Source organism: Canis lupus, chromosome 29, assembly GCF_003254725.2.
Source record: "Canis lupus dingo isolate Sandy chromosome 29, ASM325472v2, whole genome shotgun sequence".
NCBI classification, from domain to species: domain Eukaryota; kingdom Metazoa; phylum Chordata; class Mammalia; order Carnivora; family Canidae; genus Canis; species Canis lupus.
The window spans coordinates 22,995,833-23,019,458 of record NC_064271.1 but is presented as its reverse complement, the minus strand read 5'-3'; the positions used below and the strand labels follow the sequence as shown (position 1 = coordinate 23,019,458).

The following is a 23,626-nucleotide window of genomic DNA, read 5'->3' as shown; positions in this document are numbered from 1 at the left end:
ACCTCTATTTTTAATGCTAACAATTTTTAGTTCATATCAGTTTTTCAATGTAAATCTTTACTTTTTTATTCATTGAGCTTAAGTGTGGAATTGCTAAAAGTATACCATTATATTTTTATTATGATGTGCATTTGATGTTTGTAAGAGACTGCTGAATATCAGATTCTTAAATTCAAAAGATAGCTTAATCTGATGGTACAAAAACGTATACATAGTAGCCGTATGTCTGAAAAATTACCTATCTGGTTAGGAATTAACTTTATGTATATGGATGTGAATATTTCTGTTAGCAGGGAAACCTGATTTCCATGTACATTAGATTTCATTAACATCTTTATATTTTCATCCATACTATTGGTTTTTCTCTAGTAAAGGAATTTAAAGACAATACCTTGTAATCCAGAAGCCAATGTATAAATAACAAATAGAGTGAAAGGCTGAAGACAAAAAAGTCTAGCTTTCCCAAAGAGAGCTTTATAATGAGATACACCACCTGCTGGAATGAGAGTATATCAGGGCCTGTTATACGTATATTTTGTCTCAAGCTCCACCTGGCCTTGTTTATACCTCAGAGCCTGTTCCACCCTGCTGCCTTGTGACCCATATATCAGTCCTTCTTCCTTCCTAAGACAAAAATCCAGGGCTTAACTCAGATTAAGTAATACAAGATACTGCTTTCATCAGTGTACTGCCCTTCTAATATATGAAGTGAATTCTCTTTTTCTCTCCCTCTCTCCATTTTCACAGTGTAAAACATAATTAAAACTATTATCCTCACTCTAGAAATTATACTTCCTTACTTGGTTTGGAAACTTCTACCCTACCTTGTATAACATAAGTGTTGTGAAAAATTAGAAAACAAAGGCATTCTGAGATGAATATGTAAAGAATAACAATATAAAGGAGCCAAATATTTGGCATAAACAATATGAAAGTTATGACTAAATACCTATCTATTTGGTGCATTAATTTGACTTTTGTGTCTTTAATATGGTGTTTTCCCCTTTTCTGAATAGACAATGGAATTGTATATCATTTGACTTTCTATGGGCATTCGATATTGTGGTTTTTTTGTTTTGCTAACAAACTCAGGGAAAATAAAGTCAATTAGGTTCTCATTTACTTTGTTCCTTGTAACACAAAAATAATATTCAGTATCTATCTGATGACTAGAATAATGGCCAAGACTGGAAATATAGATAATAAGTTGAATATTCATAATATATAATTCAATAAGTGAATTAGCTATATCAAAAATATCCATAAATATCATAAAAGTCATCTTTGAGTAAACATGTAACGAAATTATTTTGAAAAAACAATATTCTCTTGATATTTGTCATTTTATGCCTGTTAGGTAGCTGCAAAAGAAGGCCTTTAATGTTCAAGAACAATATGTTATTCTTTTTTTTTTTTTTTTAAGATTGATTGATAGAGAGAGTACAGTGGGGTGGTGCAGGGAAGAGAAAAACTCAAGCAGACTCTGTGCTGAGTATGGAGCCCCACAAGGGGCTTGATCTCCTGGCCCTGAGATCATGACTTGAGCCAAAAATCAAGAGTTGGACACTTAACTGTCTGCACCACTTAGGTACCCCAGAGCAATGTGTTATTCTTTTCATTATAAAACTGTGTGTATTTAAATAAATCATGAGTCAGTAATTGTTATAAGGAAAATATGACATCCTGTAGCTAAATAGCTTTAATATCTAAAGCCTTTATTTACTTTATTCTTTCCAGTTACCACAGTATGCTTTGATTTAAATGAAATCTCTTTTCTTTAAAAAGATTATAAAATTAACACTTTTAGAGTTCATATTCATTATCCAGTTACTTTTATTGATTTTACAGGCAGAATAGTATCTTGATCTATTACACTCAACAACACCAAAATACCTAGAACTCTGGTGTCGATATCAATAATTCCTAAAAATCAAGCAAACATTTACAAGTATCTGCAATTAAAGAAAAATGGATTCAAAGGGCATGTAATTGCAATAACAATAAAATAGTATTTATGTATTTAGACATACATAGCCAACTTAAATTTAGTACCTCAGGCATTTTTATAATTTTGATATTTATACAAACTTTGGAAACTGAGGAGCACATGGGCCAGTCACCAATGATCATGAAAAAAAAAAAAAAAGAAGTGCTTATTTTGCTGACAGTATTTGTTTAGCTCTTTAGCCTGACATTGTGTGATACTTTTATCCCTTCCAAAGCATTAGAAATCAATACTACATGTGCCTCAAGCTTTTTTACAGATGAATGATCTGATCAAGATCCTTCATTTCAGAAACTAAGGTCATTAATGTTTATCTTCACTTGGGCCATTTTAGAAGGCTTGCTGAACCTAATGCCCCAGCTCAGACTACTGTGTGAGCAGCGACATCTAGTGGGCATTATGACCCCAAACATTTTATTAGTCTAAACCCAGGAGTATCCGTGAAACAAGTGAAATCACTATGATGCATCATCTTTAATATTGACACAAGCATATTTCCAATGAAACTATATCAGAAAATTATACTTCCCAGTAGACTTTCTATGACTCAGTAATAAAATAAATTTAAGAAAAGCCAGCACTAGGCTTCTAATCTTTATTCTTAATCAACAGCCTCTCAATAGGTAAATACACTTTGTAGATTTTTATAAAAACCCAATCGTGTCCTCTTCCTGTCTGAATTCTTCTAAGAGGGTGATATAAAGATCTCAGGAACACAATGAATTACTAAATAACCAGTTTTGTGGCTCTTTCAGGAACATACGAATTGGAGTGTGCCAGCAACAAACAAATCCAGCCAATCTCTATGACAATGCACTGAGGAGCAATATTAAGACATCAGAAAAGCTGCCAGCCTGTTAATTATTGTTGTATTGAGTTTACATGGAGATGTTACTAATTTTTGAAAACTAATTTTGCAAATTTTGCAAAATGGAATATCCATTTCATCAGAATTTTCTAAAACAACTGATTCATGAAATGGAATTATAGACTCATTTTACCATCAAAAAGTCATCATTTCCTATGTATGACTGTTTCCTGTTAATGAAAATTCAGTACATTCTTTGGCTGTTTTGCATAGCCAATCTGAGGCAATCCAAACAAGCTTTTATTGTTTGCTGGAACCTTACTTAGCTCATCATTCTCTGTACATACTTCCAGCCAGAGACCTAAAACTGTCCCCCAACTCCTTTCAGACTAGCTTCAGGGAAACTGTATCTTCATGTCACCATGGAAAATCTTTTCCTGAGTGCTGTGTAGGATGTAGTTGTATAATTGTTCATGGGGCACAGTGGGGTTGCCCTTCTAGATGGACTGAGGTACCCCCCTGAAATCCCTAGACATACATGAATGAATATAAGTGAACATCACTATCAACTTATTTCATTTCCCCTAAATTAATTTCCACAGACTAAGACTAGACCTTTCTCTTTAACCTTTTAAGGCCTTGTTAATGACAATAAACAGATGCAAGGTCTAGGCAACAGGTTTTTTTTTAACACACCAGACTTTTCAAATACAGAATGAGCATATTTAGTACTTCCAGATCATTAAAATATCCACTACCCAGCCACAAGCCATGTTAGTAATTAGCTGGGACATTCACCTGATAATATTCAGGTGAATATTCACCTAATAATATTCCACTTGTGTGCTAAAAAGAGCTGTAGAAGCCAAGACCCCCCACTGACTGGACACAAAGGTCCACAGGAGTGCTATCTCACAGGTACCATCCAGTTGGGGAACTGTGAGGAAAAGAACCACTTAAGACTTTTATGTAAATGCTAGGCAGACATGTTCCAGTGGGCATTCCACACCCAAGTATATAAGCAGTTAGTCTTATTAAAACAAGTGTGAATCACGTGCATTTAAAATAATACTAAGGTCAGATGAGGTGCTATAAGTGTAAAGCCCAGAGTTTTCTCCAGCCCACTCCCCCTAGTAACTCCCTAGTCATTTCCCCAAGGTCTTAAATATAGGAGAATACACGGGCAGTGGCCATAAGTAGTCTGATGTTTACTAAGGGGACATGCAGCCATGAGTGGCATTGGAAGTGCCTGGAGGTTGCCTTCTACTGTTCTTCACTAGATAGACTTCATTAACCCTCTCCCTGTTCCCTTTGTGTTTCTCATTTCTGCCTGAATCTAAGAGTGATCATGTGAAGTACTATTGTACCCTGCTGCTGTCAGAACCCAGGTTGTGAAACAAAGATGATTTCTGAATTCCAGTGGAAAATGTTGCTAACTACTCAACACTCAGCACATCCAGATTGTCTCAGATGAAGAGCTATGGGCAATCACAGATGATTACTGTCTGCTCATAGTAAGAACCTTCTCCCAAAAAGTAATTCAGAACTTGAACTGGCATTCTGACTTAAAGGTCTAGTTCTTTGTCAGCATTTACATATTTTGACCTTGCACATGTTTTGAGGATGGATTAGTTCAGGTTTGCAAATAAGTAATCTCAAAGTTACCAGCCCACAAAAACATTTTCATTACCTCTTCTCCCCACAAAACTACCCAAAGAGTAAAGTAAATTATGCTTTTTACTAATTGCCCAGGGTCATTCTTCACTGGGCCTGGAAGAGTGAACAAGGGCCTAGTTGAATGGTTGGATGAGTTGCCACCACCAGATCCCTACAAGCCTAGAAATAATTTGGTCTGGGTCTAAGTGCTAATATCATGCTGCCAAGTCTCTTTCTGAAAAGCATAAAAGCAAAATATCCCATTCCTGCAAGCAAACCAACCACAAGGGTGGTGCCAAGAACTTTTGGGGCCCTTTTCTTGGCCACCCGGAATGCTGTTGGCAGCACTGCAGAGATTAATATATTGTTGACATGTCCTAAAACCTTGTTAAATGTTTTTCTCTTCAAGACACGTTCGTAATAGGTTTCCAAGTTTGGTCGCTTTCCATTTCCCCAGTTTCTCCTCGCAAACCCCAGGAACTTCAGTCGATGCAATGTGACAGCGAGAGAGACGTCTGCCAGGGTGAAGGATTCTCCGCAGAGCCAAGGCTGGCGGCCCTCTTCTAATCAGAGAAAGGGACATGGAGAATTAGGGGCAAGAGCTGTACAGAGAGACTCTAGCTGGCATCTTTCATCGTGGTCGTAAGGGCAAGTGTGAGAACAGTGAAAAGATGAAGGCCGTGGTACATTTTCTTGACAAATTAATCCTAAGACAAAGTCCATGCCAATGTCACCCAAGCAAAGGGAGATTTGCTTAATACCTGCCAGCTACCTACATCCTTGGGTGAAACGGAAGCTACTTGAGTTCAAATCTATCTTTGATATTGAAAAGGATTCTGAGGAGTTGAGAGCCTCCAAGCCAGAGGAGTCCACAGATCTTTCCTCCTGGCTTAGGAAAACAGCAGGTGAGCCTTAGAAAAATTCATAAAATTGGGCCTGGAATGTCACTCAGTGATTGCTGCTCCTCGTCACACACATAAAGCAAAAGAAAGTTCCTATTGTGAAGTACGTTTCATGTAACATGGTCTTCAACTTTGTTGCCAATTAGAATAGTTGCAAATGGTCCAAGTGCATGCACCTGGGCAATGGCTGGATCCTGCGGTTAGGTTCACAGGTACAATACACAGATGCTCACCAGCCAGCCTACAGATATACATAGGCCAGCCTCCATTTCATACTTCAGATTGGAAGTATTCCCCCTGCCTGGGGTAAAACTAGAGGAAGCTTTCAAGCTAATTACTCAGGTTATTCAACCAAATGAACTACTATAATTACAAATGTGTCAAACAGGCTAAGTAGGAATCTCCCAACCATAACTTTAAATTGGGCAGAAAAATCCTCCACCAGTCACATTTCACATAGACACTGATTGGGTTACCATTAGACATCTGGGTTTTGCTGAGGTCAGTATTATTGTTGCCATGATAATTTAAACTGCCCATGAATAAGAATAACAAAAAAACAGATTACAGAATGTTTTTGGTAAAATCTAATAATATTCCCATAAATATAACATGCCTGGGATCCAGCAAAAGAGAAACACACACACACACACACACACACACACACACACAAATAAGAACCTACCTGGGGTTTCTTCATTTCTTCTTTGCAACTCAGTTTCAACCTGATCCAAGACTTTCTCCAGTTCATCAAGAATTTTCTTCAAATATTTGACATTGTCATGGTCAAGCAGCTTTGACTAATAAGCAAAAATAACTAAATAGGTTATTGATGCTTGCAAAAAACAACACAGAGCAAAGCAGATATAAACTCTTAAAAAGTTGGAGCCTGTTTATCTGAGGCAATGAGAAGATAGAGAATAATGTTAAAGCAAAAGAAAACCTGAGGGAAAATGCTCTGGCTGTGAGAATACTCCACTGACCAGACCCACTGGTCCACAGGTAACTCCCATACACTAGATGACCAGAGATGGCAAAGAATATAAGGAGCACAAAGAGACTCCTCTCAGCCCCCAACTAACAAATGGAATTTCAACAGCTTTCAAGGAATGAACAACTGAAGGGTCAGGCTGAGGGAGAAATCTGAATGCAGTGACTTAGAGACTGAGTGCAAAGTAAGAAGTGCTGTGTGTGCAGGCATTTCTTTTGAGCAGCTCACTTAGCTGAGATAAAGGAAGATGGAAAGTTGAGGAAGGTGATGAGTGTTGACGTTTGCTACATTTTCAATATGGGGGAAGCTTGTGTGTGTTCTTGGGCCCTGAGGAAAGAATCACCTCAGAAAGAGAAAGGCTGACTGGAACAGATGAAACAAAGCCCTGCTCCTTAAGAGGCAGACAAGTCAGAATGGATTAACTCAAAATGGATTAAAAACTTGAACATAAGACCTAAGACCATAAAGCTCCTAGAAGAAAACAGAGGTGGTAAGCTTCATGATGTAGGTCTTGGCAATAATTTTTTGAATCTTACACAAAAACAAAAGCAACAAGAGCAAAAGCACACAAGTGGGACTGCATCAAACTAAAAAGTTTCCGCATGACAGAGGAAACCAAAAACAAAATGAAATGGCAGCCTATTCAATGGGAGAAAATACTTGCAAATTATGTATCTGATAAGGGGTTAACATCCAAAATATATAAAGAACTCCAACACAATAGCAACAACAACAATAAAATCTGATTTAAAAATGTACAGAGGTTCTGAATTGACATTCTTCCAAAGAAGACACATCGAAGGCCAACGGGTACATAAAAAGGTGTGCAACATCACCCATCATCAGGAAAATGAAAATCCAGACCACAGTGAGCTATCACCTCACAGCTGTTAGAATGGCTGTTATCAAAAAGGCCAGAAGTGAGTGCTGGCAAGGATGTGGAGAAAAGGGAACAATCAGGAATGTAAACTGGTGCAGCCACTCTGGAAAACAATACAGAAGTTCCTTAAAAAACTACAAATAGAACCACCACCAGGTGATCCAGAAATTCCACTTCTGGGTATTTATCCAAAGAAAACAAAAACACTAACTCAAAAAGATATATCCACTCCCATGTTCATTGCACCTTCATTTACAATATCCAAGAAACAAGCTTAGTGCCCATCAATGGATGAATGAATAGATGTGGGATATACATACAATGGAATATTATTCAACCACAAAGAATAATGAAGTTTTACCATTTGCACTCACGTAACTATACCTCAAGGGAATTATGCTAAGTGAAATGGGTCAAAGACAAATGCTGTAGGATCTCTCTTAAATGTGGAGTCTAAAAACAACAATAACAACAACAAAACAAAACCCAAGCTCATAGACAATAGATTGGTGGTTGCCAGAGGTGGGAGTTAGACGTGGAAGAAATGGGTGAAAGGTAAGGAAAAAAATAAGAGAAGAGAGAAGAGTATAAGAACAAATTTGCCAATTACCTTATTGGTATTAAAAAAAAAAAAGTCCTGAAGTTCTAGCTAGGCCTTAAAAAGTGGCAGAGTACCCGAAATGACAGATTGATAGTGTATATTATGAACTTGCTTTTACATTTTACAACTTTCCTTGGTAAACAGCATGAGCAAAATCTGCCTTTTAAGCAACTGTCATCAGGTCTGACTATTAAATCAAAGGAAAATTCTTTCTAAAAGCAGAGCGTAAGCAAAAGCTAACGTGCACTGGTGATTTGCAAATATTTAAGAGAAGATGTCCTAGAAATAGTGAGACTTTACAAAATGTAGAACATGGAATGCAAACAGTGGATGTCAACTGAGGACAGCCTGGTTTACTTACTTTAAGTCGCTTCTGTTTTGCGATGTATGCCTCTTGTAAATCTGGGTTTTCTTCAGCAAGTTTTTTCAGTTCAGATTCTGTGTTACCAATTTGGCCTGATAATAAAATCATTTTTGAAATAGGAAATTATTTCCTCCCTTCTAAACAAGAAACAAGGAGAAGCTAGGACACTCCATGAGCTCTAGGGCTCATGCCCTGACTCTGCCTTAGACCTCTTTGTGCCTCAGTTTCCTCAAATTTAAAATGGAACTATCAGAGTGTCTGCCACATAGGCTAAGGATTAAATGTGAGGCACCCAGGAAAGCACTTAGAGCAAGGCCTAGCAGGTCAGAAGTGCTCAGTGCAGAGTGGTGGCTCTACCTTTCAATATCTTTCAAGTTTTTATTAATGGACTTCTATATGAAGAGAAGGAAAAGGCTTTGTTTTTAAAAATATATTAACTCTAGGTGATAGAATTATATTCAGGCCACCTGTTTCAAATCATATGAATACTTATGAAGAGAAGGAGGAGGAACAAGAAGTAAAGCGAGAAGAGGAAAAAAGGAAGGAGGGGATGGAAGAGGAGAGAAGAAGTATCAAAAGGAAAGAAAAATAACATAAGTAAGAGAATTATAAAGGTGAGGTATGATGTAATGGAAAGAATGTGGTTTCTAGAATTAGAAGATCTGGGTTTGAGTATTCCTAATTATACACTCCCAGAGTTTGACCACAGCCACTTTCCCTTACTTTCCTATCTCAATCACCTATGCCAAAGAACACCCCTTCTCCTCCACATCCCATGCACTGACCATCTGTGTCCTCAGAAAAAGAAGGAGCTGGATATCACAACTCAATCTTAGTACATCTCAAATACCTGAATTTAGAGGCAGAGTAATGGTTAGACAGCCTGTAGCCCAGTTCCCTCACATAATGAAACAAAAATTAAGGACCAGAAATGTACATTTAGTTGCCCCCCCCATAATCCCCAGCAGATTCCAGATTTCATGATTCTTAGTCCATCTTCTATGAGAACATGTTATGTTCCTTATTTTTCCACAGGCTACTCTTCTGAGTTTCACCCAAGCTTGGCCCTCAAGACCAAGAGATGGAAAATCAGCTCCCATAGATAATAAATGTCCAGCTGAACAGCTGAAGCACAGATTAATCTGACTGGTGCATGGATTGATCTGTAACATCCATGAAGCAAACCTAACAACCCTGTCCCCAAGTCTTCATGAGATGAGCCCCATCTCAAAAATGAATTAAAAGAACTCTGAGACAGAATTTGAAGTCTTTAAGATTGTTACATACTGCGAATCCTTGTGGTTGCATAAGCAGGGATCATGGAGTCCACAGTTAGCTCAGGATGTAAAATGCAGCCATGAGTATAGGCATCCATTGGCAATGAGTCAAGCAGTTCTCGATAATGTTGTACCCGTGGGTAGTACATGCTTCCTTTATCAGGCATTAACCTGGGTGTTTTTTCTACAAACATTAAAGAAAAAGTTATAAATGAGAGGTGACATCCAAAGCAAAATAAAAAACCCAAACCCCCTCATGAACATTTTCAATATTAAATCAAGGCACTTCAAACATATCTCCCCAAACAAGACATTCAAAATTTGAAAAGGACTGATGTACCAGACTAGAGTCCAAACCATGATTACATTAAAATTCTCTCATTTTTCAACCTTACAAACTGCTGCTCGACCCTCAAGATGCCAACTCCTCTATAGAATATTCCCTAACCTCCTAAAACTACCAATATCTGATTGGGTCAGGTGTGCCTTCCTCCGCACATGAAAAATACCTTTGTACATATACTATCATAGCCTTATCACCTTAATTGGTTGTTTGTATCCTATGAGTTTCTTCAGGGCAGGGAGCTGTGATCCACTGTCTATCATAATGTCTCACACATTTTAGGCTATTAATAAAGGTTCATTAGGTGAATGAAAGCTCATTATGAAAAGATAATCAGATTCCTCTTTCCTAGGTTCCATTAATACCAAGTGACCCTGTTGATGCTATATGAATGTGAACTGACAAAGTTCACAGAATTCACCATGAATTTCTAATATTTTTATGTCTAGAAAGTGGGTTCTACATAAATCCTCATTTGCTGTTAAACTCTAGACTCTAGAGTACTTGAGGGCTGGGACCATGTACTGTTCTCTATTGAGTTCCCAGTACCTAATATAATGTTTGGCTCATAGTAGGTGTTCAGTAAATTTCAATTAATGAATATATTCCCAAATTTCTAGTTGTTATAGAATATTTGAGCTGGAGAAGCTCTGTAGCAGTTAACCAGGACATAAAGGCTAAGGCATTCTCGGCTAATGAAAGGCAGACAACATCATTGTAACATCTTCAAAAGGGTTTACATTTCAGAGACTATCCAAGAAGAATAAAGATGAACCACATGAAGGTGCCTGGGTGGATCAGTCAGTTAAGCATCTGCCTTTAGCTCAGGTCATGATCCCAGGGTCCTGAAATCAAGCCCTACATTGGGCTCTCTGCTAAGCGGGGAGCCTGCTTCTCCCTCTCCTCCCACTTGTGCTATCTCGGTTGCTATCTCTGTCTTTCTCTCTCTCAAATAAATAAAGTCTTAGAAAAAAAAAAAAAAGATGAACCATGTGATCCAAAAATCAGGACTATGTCCCTAGAGAATCACTTCCTATTTCTGACACTCAAATTGCCCCTGAAAAATGCCAATGAGCTTATTCCAACAAGTGAGAAGCCTCAATTTATTCATTTATTTCTTAGTTTGGATTATTTAATTTAGAATCCTTTTGAGCTATCCCACACTCATTCATAAGTGTTGGCAATTCAGAGTAGGTTGCAGAGCATTTCAGACAAGACCTCATAATGCCATAATCCAAGTAGAACAAGTTTTCTAAGCCAACAGACTATTTCTGACTCTCTAAGAAAAAATAAGATGGATTACTCCCTCAAACAGTAGGCAAATATCTAATTCCCTGCTGAGGAGTCCAATTCTGAAGTCTGCACTGGAATAACCAAGAATGAAGTGTCAGCCACATACTGCTTGTCAACAGTGGATTTACCCGACTAGAGCACACTTCCTGCTGACCTTTCAGGATCTCAGTATATCACTAGGATCCCAACCAATGCCTGGTAGACATTTCCATGAGGACAAAAGTCTAGAGTCCTTCTAAGGTCCTTGAAATACTAAAAAGTTATTAACCTTTTGTGTGCCACTGATCTCTTCTCAAAATAATGTTCTTAAACATACAAGACATAAAAATGCAAAGGAAATTGATTATATATTTATCAAATTAATTTTAAATTATAAAATTTTAATATGAGTACCTTTTATTAATACATTAACAAGATCTAGCAGCAGGTCTAATAACTACCATAGTTTCAAAGTTATTTTTAAGATAACTTTGCAATAACTTGACATGCTACGAACATATCTGTGATTTCTATTGGTAAGAAAGTCACGGGAACTCCTAATATTGCTTTGGTTTATGCCTACATTGGAAACGAAAGGAAGTCATAAGTTCTGTTGGAAATTAGTGAAGATAAAGATAATCTTTTTCGCCTCTAAGATCTCAAATCTCCTGAATTCTATTCATAGACCACTTAGAGCAACGGTTCTCAAAATGTGGTCTAAGAATCCCTGGGCTTCCCCAAGAAACTTTCAGGGAGTCCACAAAGTCAAAGCTACTTTTATAGTAATACTGCAATTTTAATTGATTTTTCACTTTTATTGTCCCTCAAGGGTACAGCAAGCACAGTTTTCCAGAGGCTACAGGACATATGGCTCTATCATTCTGACAGTTAATGACATGCTGGCTTGTGTATTCATGTGTTTTATTTTTTTTCAATATTTTATTTATTTATTCACGAGAGACACACAGAAGGAGGCAGAGACACAGGCAGAGGGAGAAGCAGGCTCCATGAAGGGAGCCTGATGTGGGACTTGATCTTGGGACTCTGGGATCACGCCCTAAGCCAAAGGCAGACACTCAACCGCTGATCCACCCAGGCGTCCCTATTCGTGTGTTTTAAATTTTTCTGTTTTAATTTCTGATTTGGCAAATATTGATAGATATAGATAAACAAAAGCTCTCCAGTGTTCTTAATAATTTTTATGATAAAGGGGCCCAGAAACCAAAAAGTTTAAGAACCACTGCTCTGGGGGTCCAAAAACCTCAAGTTAATAACCAAAACTGGTACAGTATTTTAAAATGCTTCCAAGTCATTAAATTTATGGTCACTGGCTCAGGCTACTTTCTGGTGCCAGGCCTGAGGCTTGTCTTCAGAAGAGCATACCACTTCCTTCTGGGAAAGTAAGAGCAGGGAAAATACTGTCTAGTAATTGCTTTCTGGGGAAGCTCCATCTGGCTGAGCTCTAATTCTTCAAAGGAAGATAAATGTTTAAATCCATGAAAACAATTTCCTTCTACTCAGGACACTATTACCATGTAACTATCTTTGTCAGACGCTTTGTCCGACAGAGCATAAGATATCCACTGAACCAAAGTTCTCCTCCAGCTTCACTGTCTCCCTTCCAGGACCTCCATGGCAACACCTGCTATGTGCTGTTATTGTCCTCCTCGACACCAGACCTTGATAGTATCCACTGCCTCTGGAACCAGAGTTTTTCAAAAGGCAACTGGGAATTTCATTTGAATTTTATACAGATCTTCCCTCTCACTCTCATTCTATTTTATTTCCCAGTCCTTCCATAAAGCATGTTGGAAAGAAGGAAGGAAGGAAGGGAGAGAGGGAGGGAGGGAGGGAGGGAGGGAGGGAGGGAGGAAGGAAGGAAGGAAGGAAGGAAGGAAGGAAGGAAGGAAGGAAGGAAGGAAGGAAGGAAGGAAGGAAGGAAGCCAACCTGGTTGGCTCAGTCAGTAGAGTGTGCAACTCTTGATCTTGGGGTCATGGGTTCAAGCCCCACATTGGGTGTAGAGATTACTTTTTTTTAAAATGCTGGTTTTTCTATTCTACCTCTGTCAGGAGTGAAAAAGCAATAGAAGGCCTACAGGGGCAGGGTAGGGAATCAAAGGACTTTTAAGAAGCAGGCATTGAAGAGTTTCCAGCATTAGCCAATAGAGTTGCTGTACTGAAAACCAGGATAAGTTACTAATTTGGAAGAAAAAATAAGAGTAAATGAATGTCAGTCAGGCAAATGACCTGACTTCCTAGAAGAACGAGCAGGGGATAAGACAGGTCTTGTACTGTACCTAAATTTAAGCAGGTACAGATAGCAATAAAACAGAAAGATGTAATAATGAGAGAAAAGTTTTTTAAAACCAGAAAGAAAAGATACAATAAAAGCAATTCTGCAGCTATTTAACAGGGACAAACGGCTGCATACAGTCTCAAGTCTCAATATTGCTCGGTAGAATAACAATGGCTTTGAGCCACGGGGGATGGGGGGGGTGGGGAGGTGGAGATCACATTCAGTTTCCCCAAGAGTAAAAAATTAAAAGAATTTAGGAGCTCATAGGCATAAGTTTCCATTATTTTACTACATTGATTGCTCTGATTTCCTATGTTCCCCAGTCATGGCAGATAAAGAAGGCATAATTATGCCTTGTTTTCAAGAAACACTCCCTCCCCACCCACCCTACTCAGGTCTATTTGAATAACTTTCAGCTCTTCCTTATTATTATTAGTTCAATGAAAACAGACTTCATTTCTATCTTTATCCCCTTGCAGATTTTTTATTTTACTTAGATCACTTGGTGGTGGCATTGGTGTATAAGATAATATGCACCATTTTAAAGCCACTTTTATTGGCACAATCATGGGTTTTAAAGACTCATTTTCTTTTTCCTTACCATATACCATATTTTCTCCACACTTGGTTAGAATCTTTATGCTAACTACAATTTCAGTAGATGTGCTAAAAGGCATAAAGTTATTCAACTATATATGAGAGACTTTCATTAATATATAAAAATTGGAATAATTGGAAATCCTTACCTAAATAACTGCATTTTTAATGTAAGAATTACTTCAGAATTAATGTTTTTAAAATGAGGTTCAATAGATATTTAATCTTATCTATAAAATTTATTTCCTAATTAGATTTATATACAGTACTTTAATATCATATCAGGATACTTAATTTCCAAACCAAATTCTATTTCCTAAGAATCAATGAGATATATAAGCCAAAGATGTGAAAAAGATCTTCCCAGAACTCTTATATATTAATTTACCAAAATTCCATATTCACCATATAACATCCTTGATTCCAGTTACCACTTAGTCATTTGGCAGTAAGAAAAGTAATGTCCTAGTGTTTGGTAGTTATTTCAGACCCCCTTTTTTATTACCTAGTGGCCAAATTAAATTCACTGAAAGAGGTTATGAATCATATAAGAAATATCTAGATAATGGGATGCCTGGGTGGTTCAGCAGTTGAGTGTCTGCCTTCTGCTCAGGGTGTGATCCTGGAGTCCCGAGATCGAGTCCCACATCGGGCTCCCTGCAAGGAGCCTGCTTCTCTCTCTGCCTGTGTCTCTGCCTCTCTGTGTGTGTGTGTCTCTCATGGATAAATAAAATCTTAAAAAAAAAAAAAAAGATTTTAAAATCTGTATTTGTGCATATATTCACTTGTTACATCCACTGTTCCTGAGTTTCCCTAGTTTGCTTAGTATCACACATCATCTAGTTTAATCAATTGCAGGCTTCAGCATATCTACTCTTCATTACATGCCTGAAGAGAAAAAGGTATCACATACATGGAAAGGACTCAGTAAAACTGATAGTAATAATAGCATATGCATGTATTAAATTTGATATTATTATCAAGTTTACAGAATGAAGCTATCTTTAATATTAATAAGCTTCTAATGATTAGGGATCTTTGAAATATCTCAGGTCCTTGCACCAATTAGTACCCCAAAAATACCTATTAAAAGAATGAATAAAGAGATTGTTCTTTGCCAGCCCTTGGTTGAGCAGCCATAATTGAGTGCTTCTAAATTCTTCCTTTGACCTAAATTTTGACCTCAGGAATATCATTGACATCTACATCAATAACTGCTTTCAAAAAAAAAAAAATTAAGAGGTATCTGGCTGGCTCAGTCAGAGTGGCACATGACTCTTGATCTCAGGGTCATGAGTTCAAACCCCATATTGGGTGTAGCGACTACTTAAATAAAAATAAAACTTTAAAAAAATCAAGCATAGCCATCATTCAATTTAGATAATTTTTTTTAGGCTAAGACTTGAAAGGGATTGCCTTGGCTACCAAATTTCTCCCCCCAAACTACTGGTTATTTAATGGACTCATCCCAAAAACATATAAATATAAATACTGACTATATACAAATGTTGAGAAATGTCTACAGGTCAGCAAAATATCATTTGTAATATAATCCCCAGCTGGTAAACTAGTAAGAGATGACAAATGGCAGCAAGGGAGATAACAGGTAACTGCATTCTATTCTTTACATGACTGAATACACTTAAAATCTCCTATTATAAGCATGGGCAACTATGTCTCATGATATCCATTCACTTACTACTCTAAGTTGTAAATGTTCCTCAAAGTTCTATCCATAATTCGACAAAATGTTGTATGTTCTGACCAGTTCACAATCTGCCATGTTCTAGATAGAACCTATACTTTTAAATAACTTGTAATCATATCAGCTTTTTATTATTAGCTTTAATCAAAAACTTTTTAGCAAGCTAGGTCTCCCATCCTTCATTAATGCCCCTGATTTTTTAATTCACATACTACATTTAGCCCTGTTAAACTTTGCTTCATTATTTTTCCATTTTATTGCCCAATGACAAGCACTTCACAAACTAGTCATCATTTTAACTATCTTAGCTTTTGTCATCCACAAATGTAAAAGTATTTCCACAATGTGCTTATTCAAGTCATTTATAGAATTGTTAGGCTCAAGTCAAAGAACAGAAACCTGTAAGAACACCAGTAGATATCCCTGTCCAGGCTGATGCCAAAAGTTCATCCATTTTAATCATTCAAAAAAGTTTATTAAACTCCTGTTAAGGGGATCTCCGGGTGGTTCAGCAGTTTAGCGCCTGCCTTTGGCCCAGGGCGTGATCCTGGAGTCCTGGGATCGAGTCCCACGTCAGGCTCCCAGCATGGAGCCTGCTTCTTCCTCCTCCCGTGTCTCTGCCTCTCTCTATGTCTATCATTCATTAATAAATAAATAAATAAATAAATAAATAAATAAATAAATAAATCTTTAAAAAAATAAAAATAAACTCCTTTTAAAGAACATTCACCATATGAAGCACTGGGAATAGAGCTATTAATGAGACAGACACTGTCTCTGACCTTACGTGTTTATAGTTGTTTATAAATAATTGAGATAAATATAATAAAATTATACAGGATAAGTCTTTAGCTAAATGGGCAACCTTGTGCAACACATTTATAAATGAATATTCTCCAATACAGTGGGTTGTTCATCTGAAAATGTGCATTACTTTTATCCAGCCATATTTGCTTCTTTTTTCCACAAGGGTATCTTATGAAGTAATCTCAAAGGCTCTACTTAAGATACATTATGTCTAGAACCATGTCCAGTACACAATAGATTTATTTTTTTAAGTGTTAAAGCCATTCTTCAGTAATGTAAAATTTAAGCTTGTTCCTTTTAACTGAGATACTCAAAAGTTTTATATATATATATATATATATATATATATATATATATATACACATATGTGTGTATAAGTAATTTATAAGTGCCGCTTAAAATTTAAGCAGTTACTTAACACACAGTAGTAGTGCTTCTCAAATTTTAATGTATATATGAATCACTTGGGGATCTTGTTAAAACGAGGATTCTGATTCAAGAGGTCTACAGTAGAGTCTGGGATTCTGCATTTCTAACAAGCTCCAAGGTAATCCCAATGCTGCTGGTCAATGGAACACATTTTAAGTAGCAAGATTCGTAGAATTCAGCTTTCCCCATCCTTGACAATTGGCTAACATCTGTCTTGTCCGGCTCTTTTCCTAATCTCCAGGGGTTCTTAATAACAAATACAAATTATCTTAATGGTAATTGTGATAACACATGCATGTTTATTTTTTATTTTAATACATTGGGATTAATTTCATCCATAGACCAGACTAGCTTTTATATAACTGTTTTCTTGCTGTCTTCATATCTTCAAACCATGGGTTTTGGGGTCCCTTACTCTTCATTTAACCCTTTTTAATGGAGTAACTACTCTCCTGGGAAAGAGAAAAGAGTGAAATAAGAATTGACTGGACTTGTTTTATCTCTGCAATTGACCAAACTATATCACCTAATCCAAGAGGACAGAGAAACTAAATCACCAAGGATATGCAACAAGTTAGCAACAGCTGCAGATTAAGACCTGGGATTCTTGATTGTTTACTGATTCTATTGGTATAGCCAGAATTAAAGTCCTTAGTTCCCATACTTTCATTTAACATTTAGTCCCAGTGCCTTCTCCTCTGATTCCATAAGCAGCAACAAGAAGAACTTAATATTTCCCTTCTTTGAGTAGGACTCAGAATGTATTTTAGTTTTGTTTTTACATCATCAAAGCAAAAGAAAACGCCTAAGAAAGCCTAATAATCATTAACATTACTATGTTATAAAGTAACATTTTATATTACTGAATATCTTAAAGGAGAAACAATGTAAGGAGAGGAGGAGGAGAATGCTAGTAATAGTAGTAGTTCAAGGGATGCCAACAAAATATTTAAATATGATTTTTCATTTACTATATCTTTTTAAGATTTTTGACAATTTAAAACAGAATTATTATACAGTTTTTATTCATATCATAACCACTTTTCCCAAGAAATACAAATTATTTAACAGACTTGTCCATTTCCAAAAAGCTCAAGGTTGAGAAAAATTGTCTTAAATCAATTAGCCACCATTTTCAGTACAGTCCCCAGCATACATACATAAGGGAGAGCAAGTAATAATAAAGGAGAAAACAGTTCATTAAACTCTTTGATTTAGATCAATGGCCACCTCTAAAACCTCCAATCAGAATCCTAGGGAAGCAAACACTTGGAATAAAAATAGAGGCAGCCACATTGCCAAACTAATTCCCTGGGGTTCCCTCCACACATGTTTAGGTCCCATACAATTTTTTCTAAGTACCTCAAGCATTTTTTGACCTAGTAGTTTCCTTTCTCAGCTTCCAGTAATTTGGGGTTATATTCTAATTTTATCCTGCCCAATTAACCTCAACAGAACTAGTGGTAGATGAAAAGTAACTGGATCTCATGCGGCTTCTTTTTCAGAAGAGTACTCAGCTGAAAGCTAGGAGCCTTCTCTTCTCTCAATTATGCCAGTGAAGCTGTAGTTCACCTCAAAGGATTGTCATTAGGAGCAAGCAAGACAATATGCAAATGGCAATGACTATGGGAGATAGCTAGTATAATATAAAGACGAGGATTTGAAAGACTTCCAGTCCAGCCCTACTCTGCCATAAAATAGCTGTATTACCTTAGGCAACCCTGTTTCTTTTTCCTCACAAACAATGGGAATAACTAGTCTACCATGCCTGTCTCACATGAGTTCTTTTGAAGATTAAATATAAGAGAAGTTATAAAATGCTTAACATAAAACACACTGTCAATTACTTAAAAGCACTATACAAATTTAAGTGCTATAACTCCTTGCAAAAGATATAAAATTCAAACTATAGAGAAGCCACAGGGCAAAGATCTCCAAATATACTAACATTCTATTCTCCCTTGCCCAAGTTTTATTCATCTTTTTCCCTTCTATTGTTTTTAAGATGGAACTATTTGGTAGACTAGAGAAAACTCATAGTGTACATTTCAAATGGTTATGAGTTTTCAAGGCTAAAAATTCACCACCACAAACCACACACCTGCAGAGGTTTTTACAAGTGAATGTAAAAGGAAAGTTCCAACATTAAAATTTGTAGCTACACAAAATCTTTTAAATAGAGTTACTCTGGCTTACACAAAATTTATGGTATTGATCTAATTTGTATTTGTGTGCTTATGGAAATGGAAAAGGTTTTTAGCATGAAACCAAGGGGAAAAAGGAAGGGGAGAAGGAAGGGAGGGAGAGAGAACAGGAGGGATGGAGGGATGGAGGGAGGGAATACACACATTTGTGTTGAAAGTAAATCCAAGAAATCACAAATAGCCTTAACATTACCATCCAGGAAAGTCTGTTCAAGATAATCAATGATCTGAGTGGCCTCACAAATAATGTTTTCCCCGTGGATAAGGACAGGCACTTCTCCAGTTGAGTTCAAACGCATAAACCAAGGCTCATTGTGTTCACTCAGGGGCAGACTTACATCATGTTCCTCGCACTTCAATGCCTTTTCAGCAATTACCAAGCGCACCTGAAAGAGTTCACACTGGTTACTACAACACATGCAGGCTTTAACTGACACCCCTGGATACCATTAAGTAGCCTTTCTGTGTTTCCCTAAGTTATTATTATCAACAACCTCTTTAACTATTCCTGTCCTCGGAATTAACAAGTGAGATATATTCTAGCATCTTAATCATATAAATTAGGACAACAAAATGAGGAACGAAAATAATTCTGGCTGTATTGATTTATTCCACAGTGACTCTCCCATCATCAGTACTTTCTTTGCGTCCTAAACCTAATTATGTGTCCTCCCCAGACAAAAAAATAGTGAAAGGGAATAAAGGAGAAAGGAGAAAAAATGAGTGGGAAATATCAGAGGGAGACAGAACGTGAGAGACTCCTAACTCTGGGAAACGAACAAGGGGTGGTAGAAAGGGAGGTGGGTGGGGGTGACTGGGTGACGGGCACTGAGGGGGGCACTTGATGGGATGAGCACTGAGTGTTATGCTCTATGTTGGCAAATTGAACACCAACAAAAAATAAATTATTTAAAAAAAAAGAATCTGATATCTAGATGTGCTAGGCCTTGTGGAGGAGAGCAAATGCGTACAAAGGGTAAAAGAAGATGATGCGGTTGCAGGAAGGCGCTTTCCTCTGCCTCGCTCTCCAAGGCCCAGGGGACAAGGCCTTCCGCCCAAACACCTAAAGTAGATGCTTTTCTGTCGCATTTCATCCGCGGCAGAGCCTGAGTCATAGCCTTTGCATCTCAGACTAAGTGCGCTCGAAGGGATGCTGCGCCCGGGGAGGCCCGGTTCTGGAGGCCGAGTGCCCGGAGGGCCCCGGGGAGCTGTCCCGGTGCTGAAACCTGATCGGCGCCGCCCGCCCCGGCAGAGGCCTTTACCTTTTGAGAGCTGAAAGAATGTGTCCAGTGGTACAGAATGAGCCTAACCTCCGCGTCCGCCTTGCCTTCCGCCATCAAGGGCGCGCCCCCTGTCTGCTCCTCCTGCCTCCGAGCCATCCTGGGGTGCGGGAGCGCTGCGGGGCCTCGCCCGTCAGCCCAGTGTTTTTCCCACCCGCACGGCCCCGCGCAGCGTCATTAGGTTTTCCGCGATGCCGCCGGGAGCCTGCAAAGACGATTTCGCGCGGACGAACAGGCCACTGGGAAGTGTAGTTTTGCAGGCAAAAAGCCTGCCAGGCGGGGTCTGCGAAGATGTGGGGGGCGCGTCTCCGTGCCAGAAAGCCTCTGGCGTTTGGAAGTCACATAGGAGGTGCAAGTGGACTTGTGCAGGCGAAGCGATCCAAAATAAGAGTCCCTGATTACTAAAATGAGTAATGCATAATGTTGATTGCAAATTACTCATTGGTTTGGGGGGTGGAATAGAAGTTGCTCAAGTATAATAAAAGCAGCAACTTCCTTTTGGAGGATTAGCGCCCTTCACGGAAGGGAAGCTCGGATGGACAACACAGTATAAGGATCTTGGAGTTTTCATTAGAAGATGCGCTTGTGGAGTCATGCAAAATAATAATAAATGACAACAGATCTCATTTTTTTAAAAAATAGCCTAGTTGCTAAACCATGAATTTTTAGGGCAGAACTACTTGGGTTCACGTCTTGCTTTTTGAAATGGAGGTAATAGTTCTATTTCCCTCATAAGGTTTTCCTGACAAATGAGTAAATACAATGTCCAACACTCAAAATAGCTTCACATGTTGTAGCCACTCAATAGTATTCACAAATTCAGTTGTTTTATAAATAACTCTCGTATAGCTGGATGAAAAATCATAGTTTTATACTAGTCTAACTATTGTACACCTCTTAAAATTTGGCATAGTAAATTAATAAAAATTCTCCATCAGCAAATATGTATTGATATGACTGTAAAATGAATGTATAATTCATTCAGTAAATACTTATTGAGCGCCTATTACATTCTAAACATTGTGCCAGGCTCTAGGAATACAAAGATCTGACACTCAATATATGTCTGGTGGCAGAGACAACAAAATAAATAGACAACAATAGAGTTGAGAACTGTCAATCTTAGAGTGAACACAAGGCTCTATGAGAAAAGAGAGGCAAGGATGTAACTCAGGTCAAAAGAGACAAAAATCTCATGAGCCCCTTCCTCCCCTTTACAATATTGCATTTGTTATTCTATAAATTCTTTTATGATTTTTAAAGATTTTAAAATGTCTTTCATACCTGTAAGTTAATTCAAATGCTATAGCAAAAATGATCCTTATCAAATTTGTTTTTTTATCAGTTTGGTCTTCAAAGTAGAAGAGAAAAAGCAAACTTTGAAAATAGAATGAGGTTTAAATTATGGTTCCACCCCTAACTTGATCTCTCTTGAGCCTTCACTTCCTCATGTGTAAAATATGGATATATATATAAATATATATTCCCGCAGTGGGAATTCAATAAGAGAATGTATATAAAGCACTTAAGACATTGCCTGGAATATAGCCTCTTAAGGCCTCAAAATTTTTACAACTATATAATCCTCCATTGCCATTCTTTATTTTAATTCTTTAAAATAAAGCTTTATTGCCATTCTTTATTTTAATTCTTTAAAATAAAGCTTTATTTTAAATTCTTCAACCTCAGATTCCAACATACTATACAGTTAACTTTCCTTAATTAATTCAATCACTTCAATAGCTAAATAGATTCAACACTCTTGGCAGGTCATCTGTCACTTGCCACTGAAAGGGTTCTCACAATAAATCCCATGCATATAAAACACTGAGTACTTTCTCTATCACATCTTCCCAGTCACAAAGCCTTACAGCAAACATTAAATGAATTGATTATTGTGTTGGTTTTTAATATTAAGCATTTATAGATGTCCATGGGAGTAAAAATGTGTACATGATTTCTGAAGGGAAATTTATCCATATGCATCAAAAATCTTGAAAATAGGCAAAACTTCTAACCTAGCACTTCTTCTATTTGCAATTTAAGGAAATAAATTTTAGCAAACTCCAGCAGCTGACCCTAAAATTCTATTTTCTCTTTCACCGATGGTAATAGAAATTTTTAGCTAAGCACATAGGTGCTGAGAATAAAGACTGCATTTCCCTGACTCCATTGTACCTAAATGTGATTTTATGATTCCATCTAATAAATGGGATATTACCCCAAAGATACAGATGCAGTGAAACGCCAGGACACCTGCACCCCGATGTTTATAGCAGCAATGGCCACGATAGCCAAACTGTGGAAGGAGCCTCGGTGTCCAACGAAAGATGAATGGATAAAGAAGATGTGGTTTATGTATACAATGGAATATTACTCAGCTATTAGAAATGACAAATACCCACCATTTGCTTCAACGTGGATGGAACTGGAGGGTATTATGCTGAGTGAAGTAAGTCAGTCGGAGAAGGACAAACATTATATGTTCTCATTCATTTGGGGAATATAAATAATAGTGAAAGGGAATATAAGGGAAGGGAGAAGAAATGTGTGGGAAATATCAGAAAGGGAGACAGAACGTAAAGACTGCTAACTCTGGGAAACGAACTAGGGGTGGTAGAAGGGGAGGAGGGCGGGGGGTGGGAGTGAATGGGTGACGGGCACTGGGGGTTATTCTGTATGTTAGTAAATTGAACACCAATAAAAAATAAATAAATAAATAAATAAATAAATAAATAAATAAATAAATAAATGGGATAATGGACATGCCCCAGGGAAAGTTATGGGAAGTTTCCCTAAGAAAACTGTTAGTCCTGTGCTTCCTCTTTATTTCATCTTGTTTCTGGGAGGGTGAATGCTTATTTTGTTTTTGGGGATTTTTTTTAAAGATTTTATTTATTTATTAATGAGAGAGAGAAAGAGAGAGAGAGGCAGAGACACAGGCAGAGGGAGAAGCGGGCTCCACGCAGGGAGCCCGACGTGGGACTCGATCCCGGGTCTCCAGGATCACACCCTGGGCTGAGGGCAGGCGCTAAACCACTGAGCCACCAAGGAATCCCCTGGATGCTTATTTTGGACCATAAGAAATGGGACCACATCCCAGAGATGGCCAAAGCCATGAGCAGGAGAGAAAGTGAACCCCTAACGACATGGGAGCAGAACCACCACACCAATCTCAGTCCGCAAACCGCCAAACATTTACTTGAAGA

General features: G+C 37.7%; 1 protein-coding gene across 5 annotated transcripts in view; it reads right to left on the bottom strand.

Moving 5' to 3' along the window:
• Positions 1–1,815: 1,815 nt before the first annotated feature.
• Positions 1,816–23,626, bottom strand: part of GDAP1 (ganglioside induced differentiation associated protein 1) — a 30,736-nt gene continuing 8,925 nt past the window's right edge. The window contains exons 1-6 of one of the 5 annotated variants that reach the window (XM_025478037.3): positions 20,400–20,643; positions 19,331–19,523; positions 9,495–9,668; positions 8,205–8,299; positions 6,057–6,171; positions 1,816–5,032 (exon numbers count right to left, since the gene is read on the bottom strand). In XM_025478037.3, coding sequence (XP_025333822.1) covers positions 4,650–5,032; positions 6,057–6,171; positions 8,205–8,299; positions 9,495–9,668; positions 19,331–19,523; positions 20,400–20,516 — 1,077 coding nt within the window. In that variant the 5' untranslated portion in view covers positions 20,517–20,643 and the 3' untranslated portion in view covers positions 1,816–4,649. Of the gene's footprint in view, positions 5,033–6,056; positions 6,172–8,204; positions 8,300–9,494; positions 9,669–19,330; positions 19,524–20,399; positions 20,644–23,626 lie in introns of those variants that run through there. The other 4 variants (XM_025478040.3, XM_025478041.2, XM_025478039.3 and 1 more) reach the window with 4 other exon arrangements.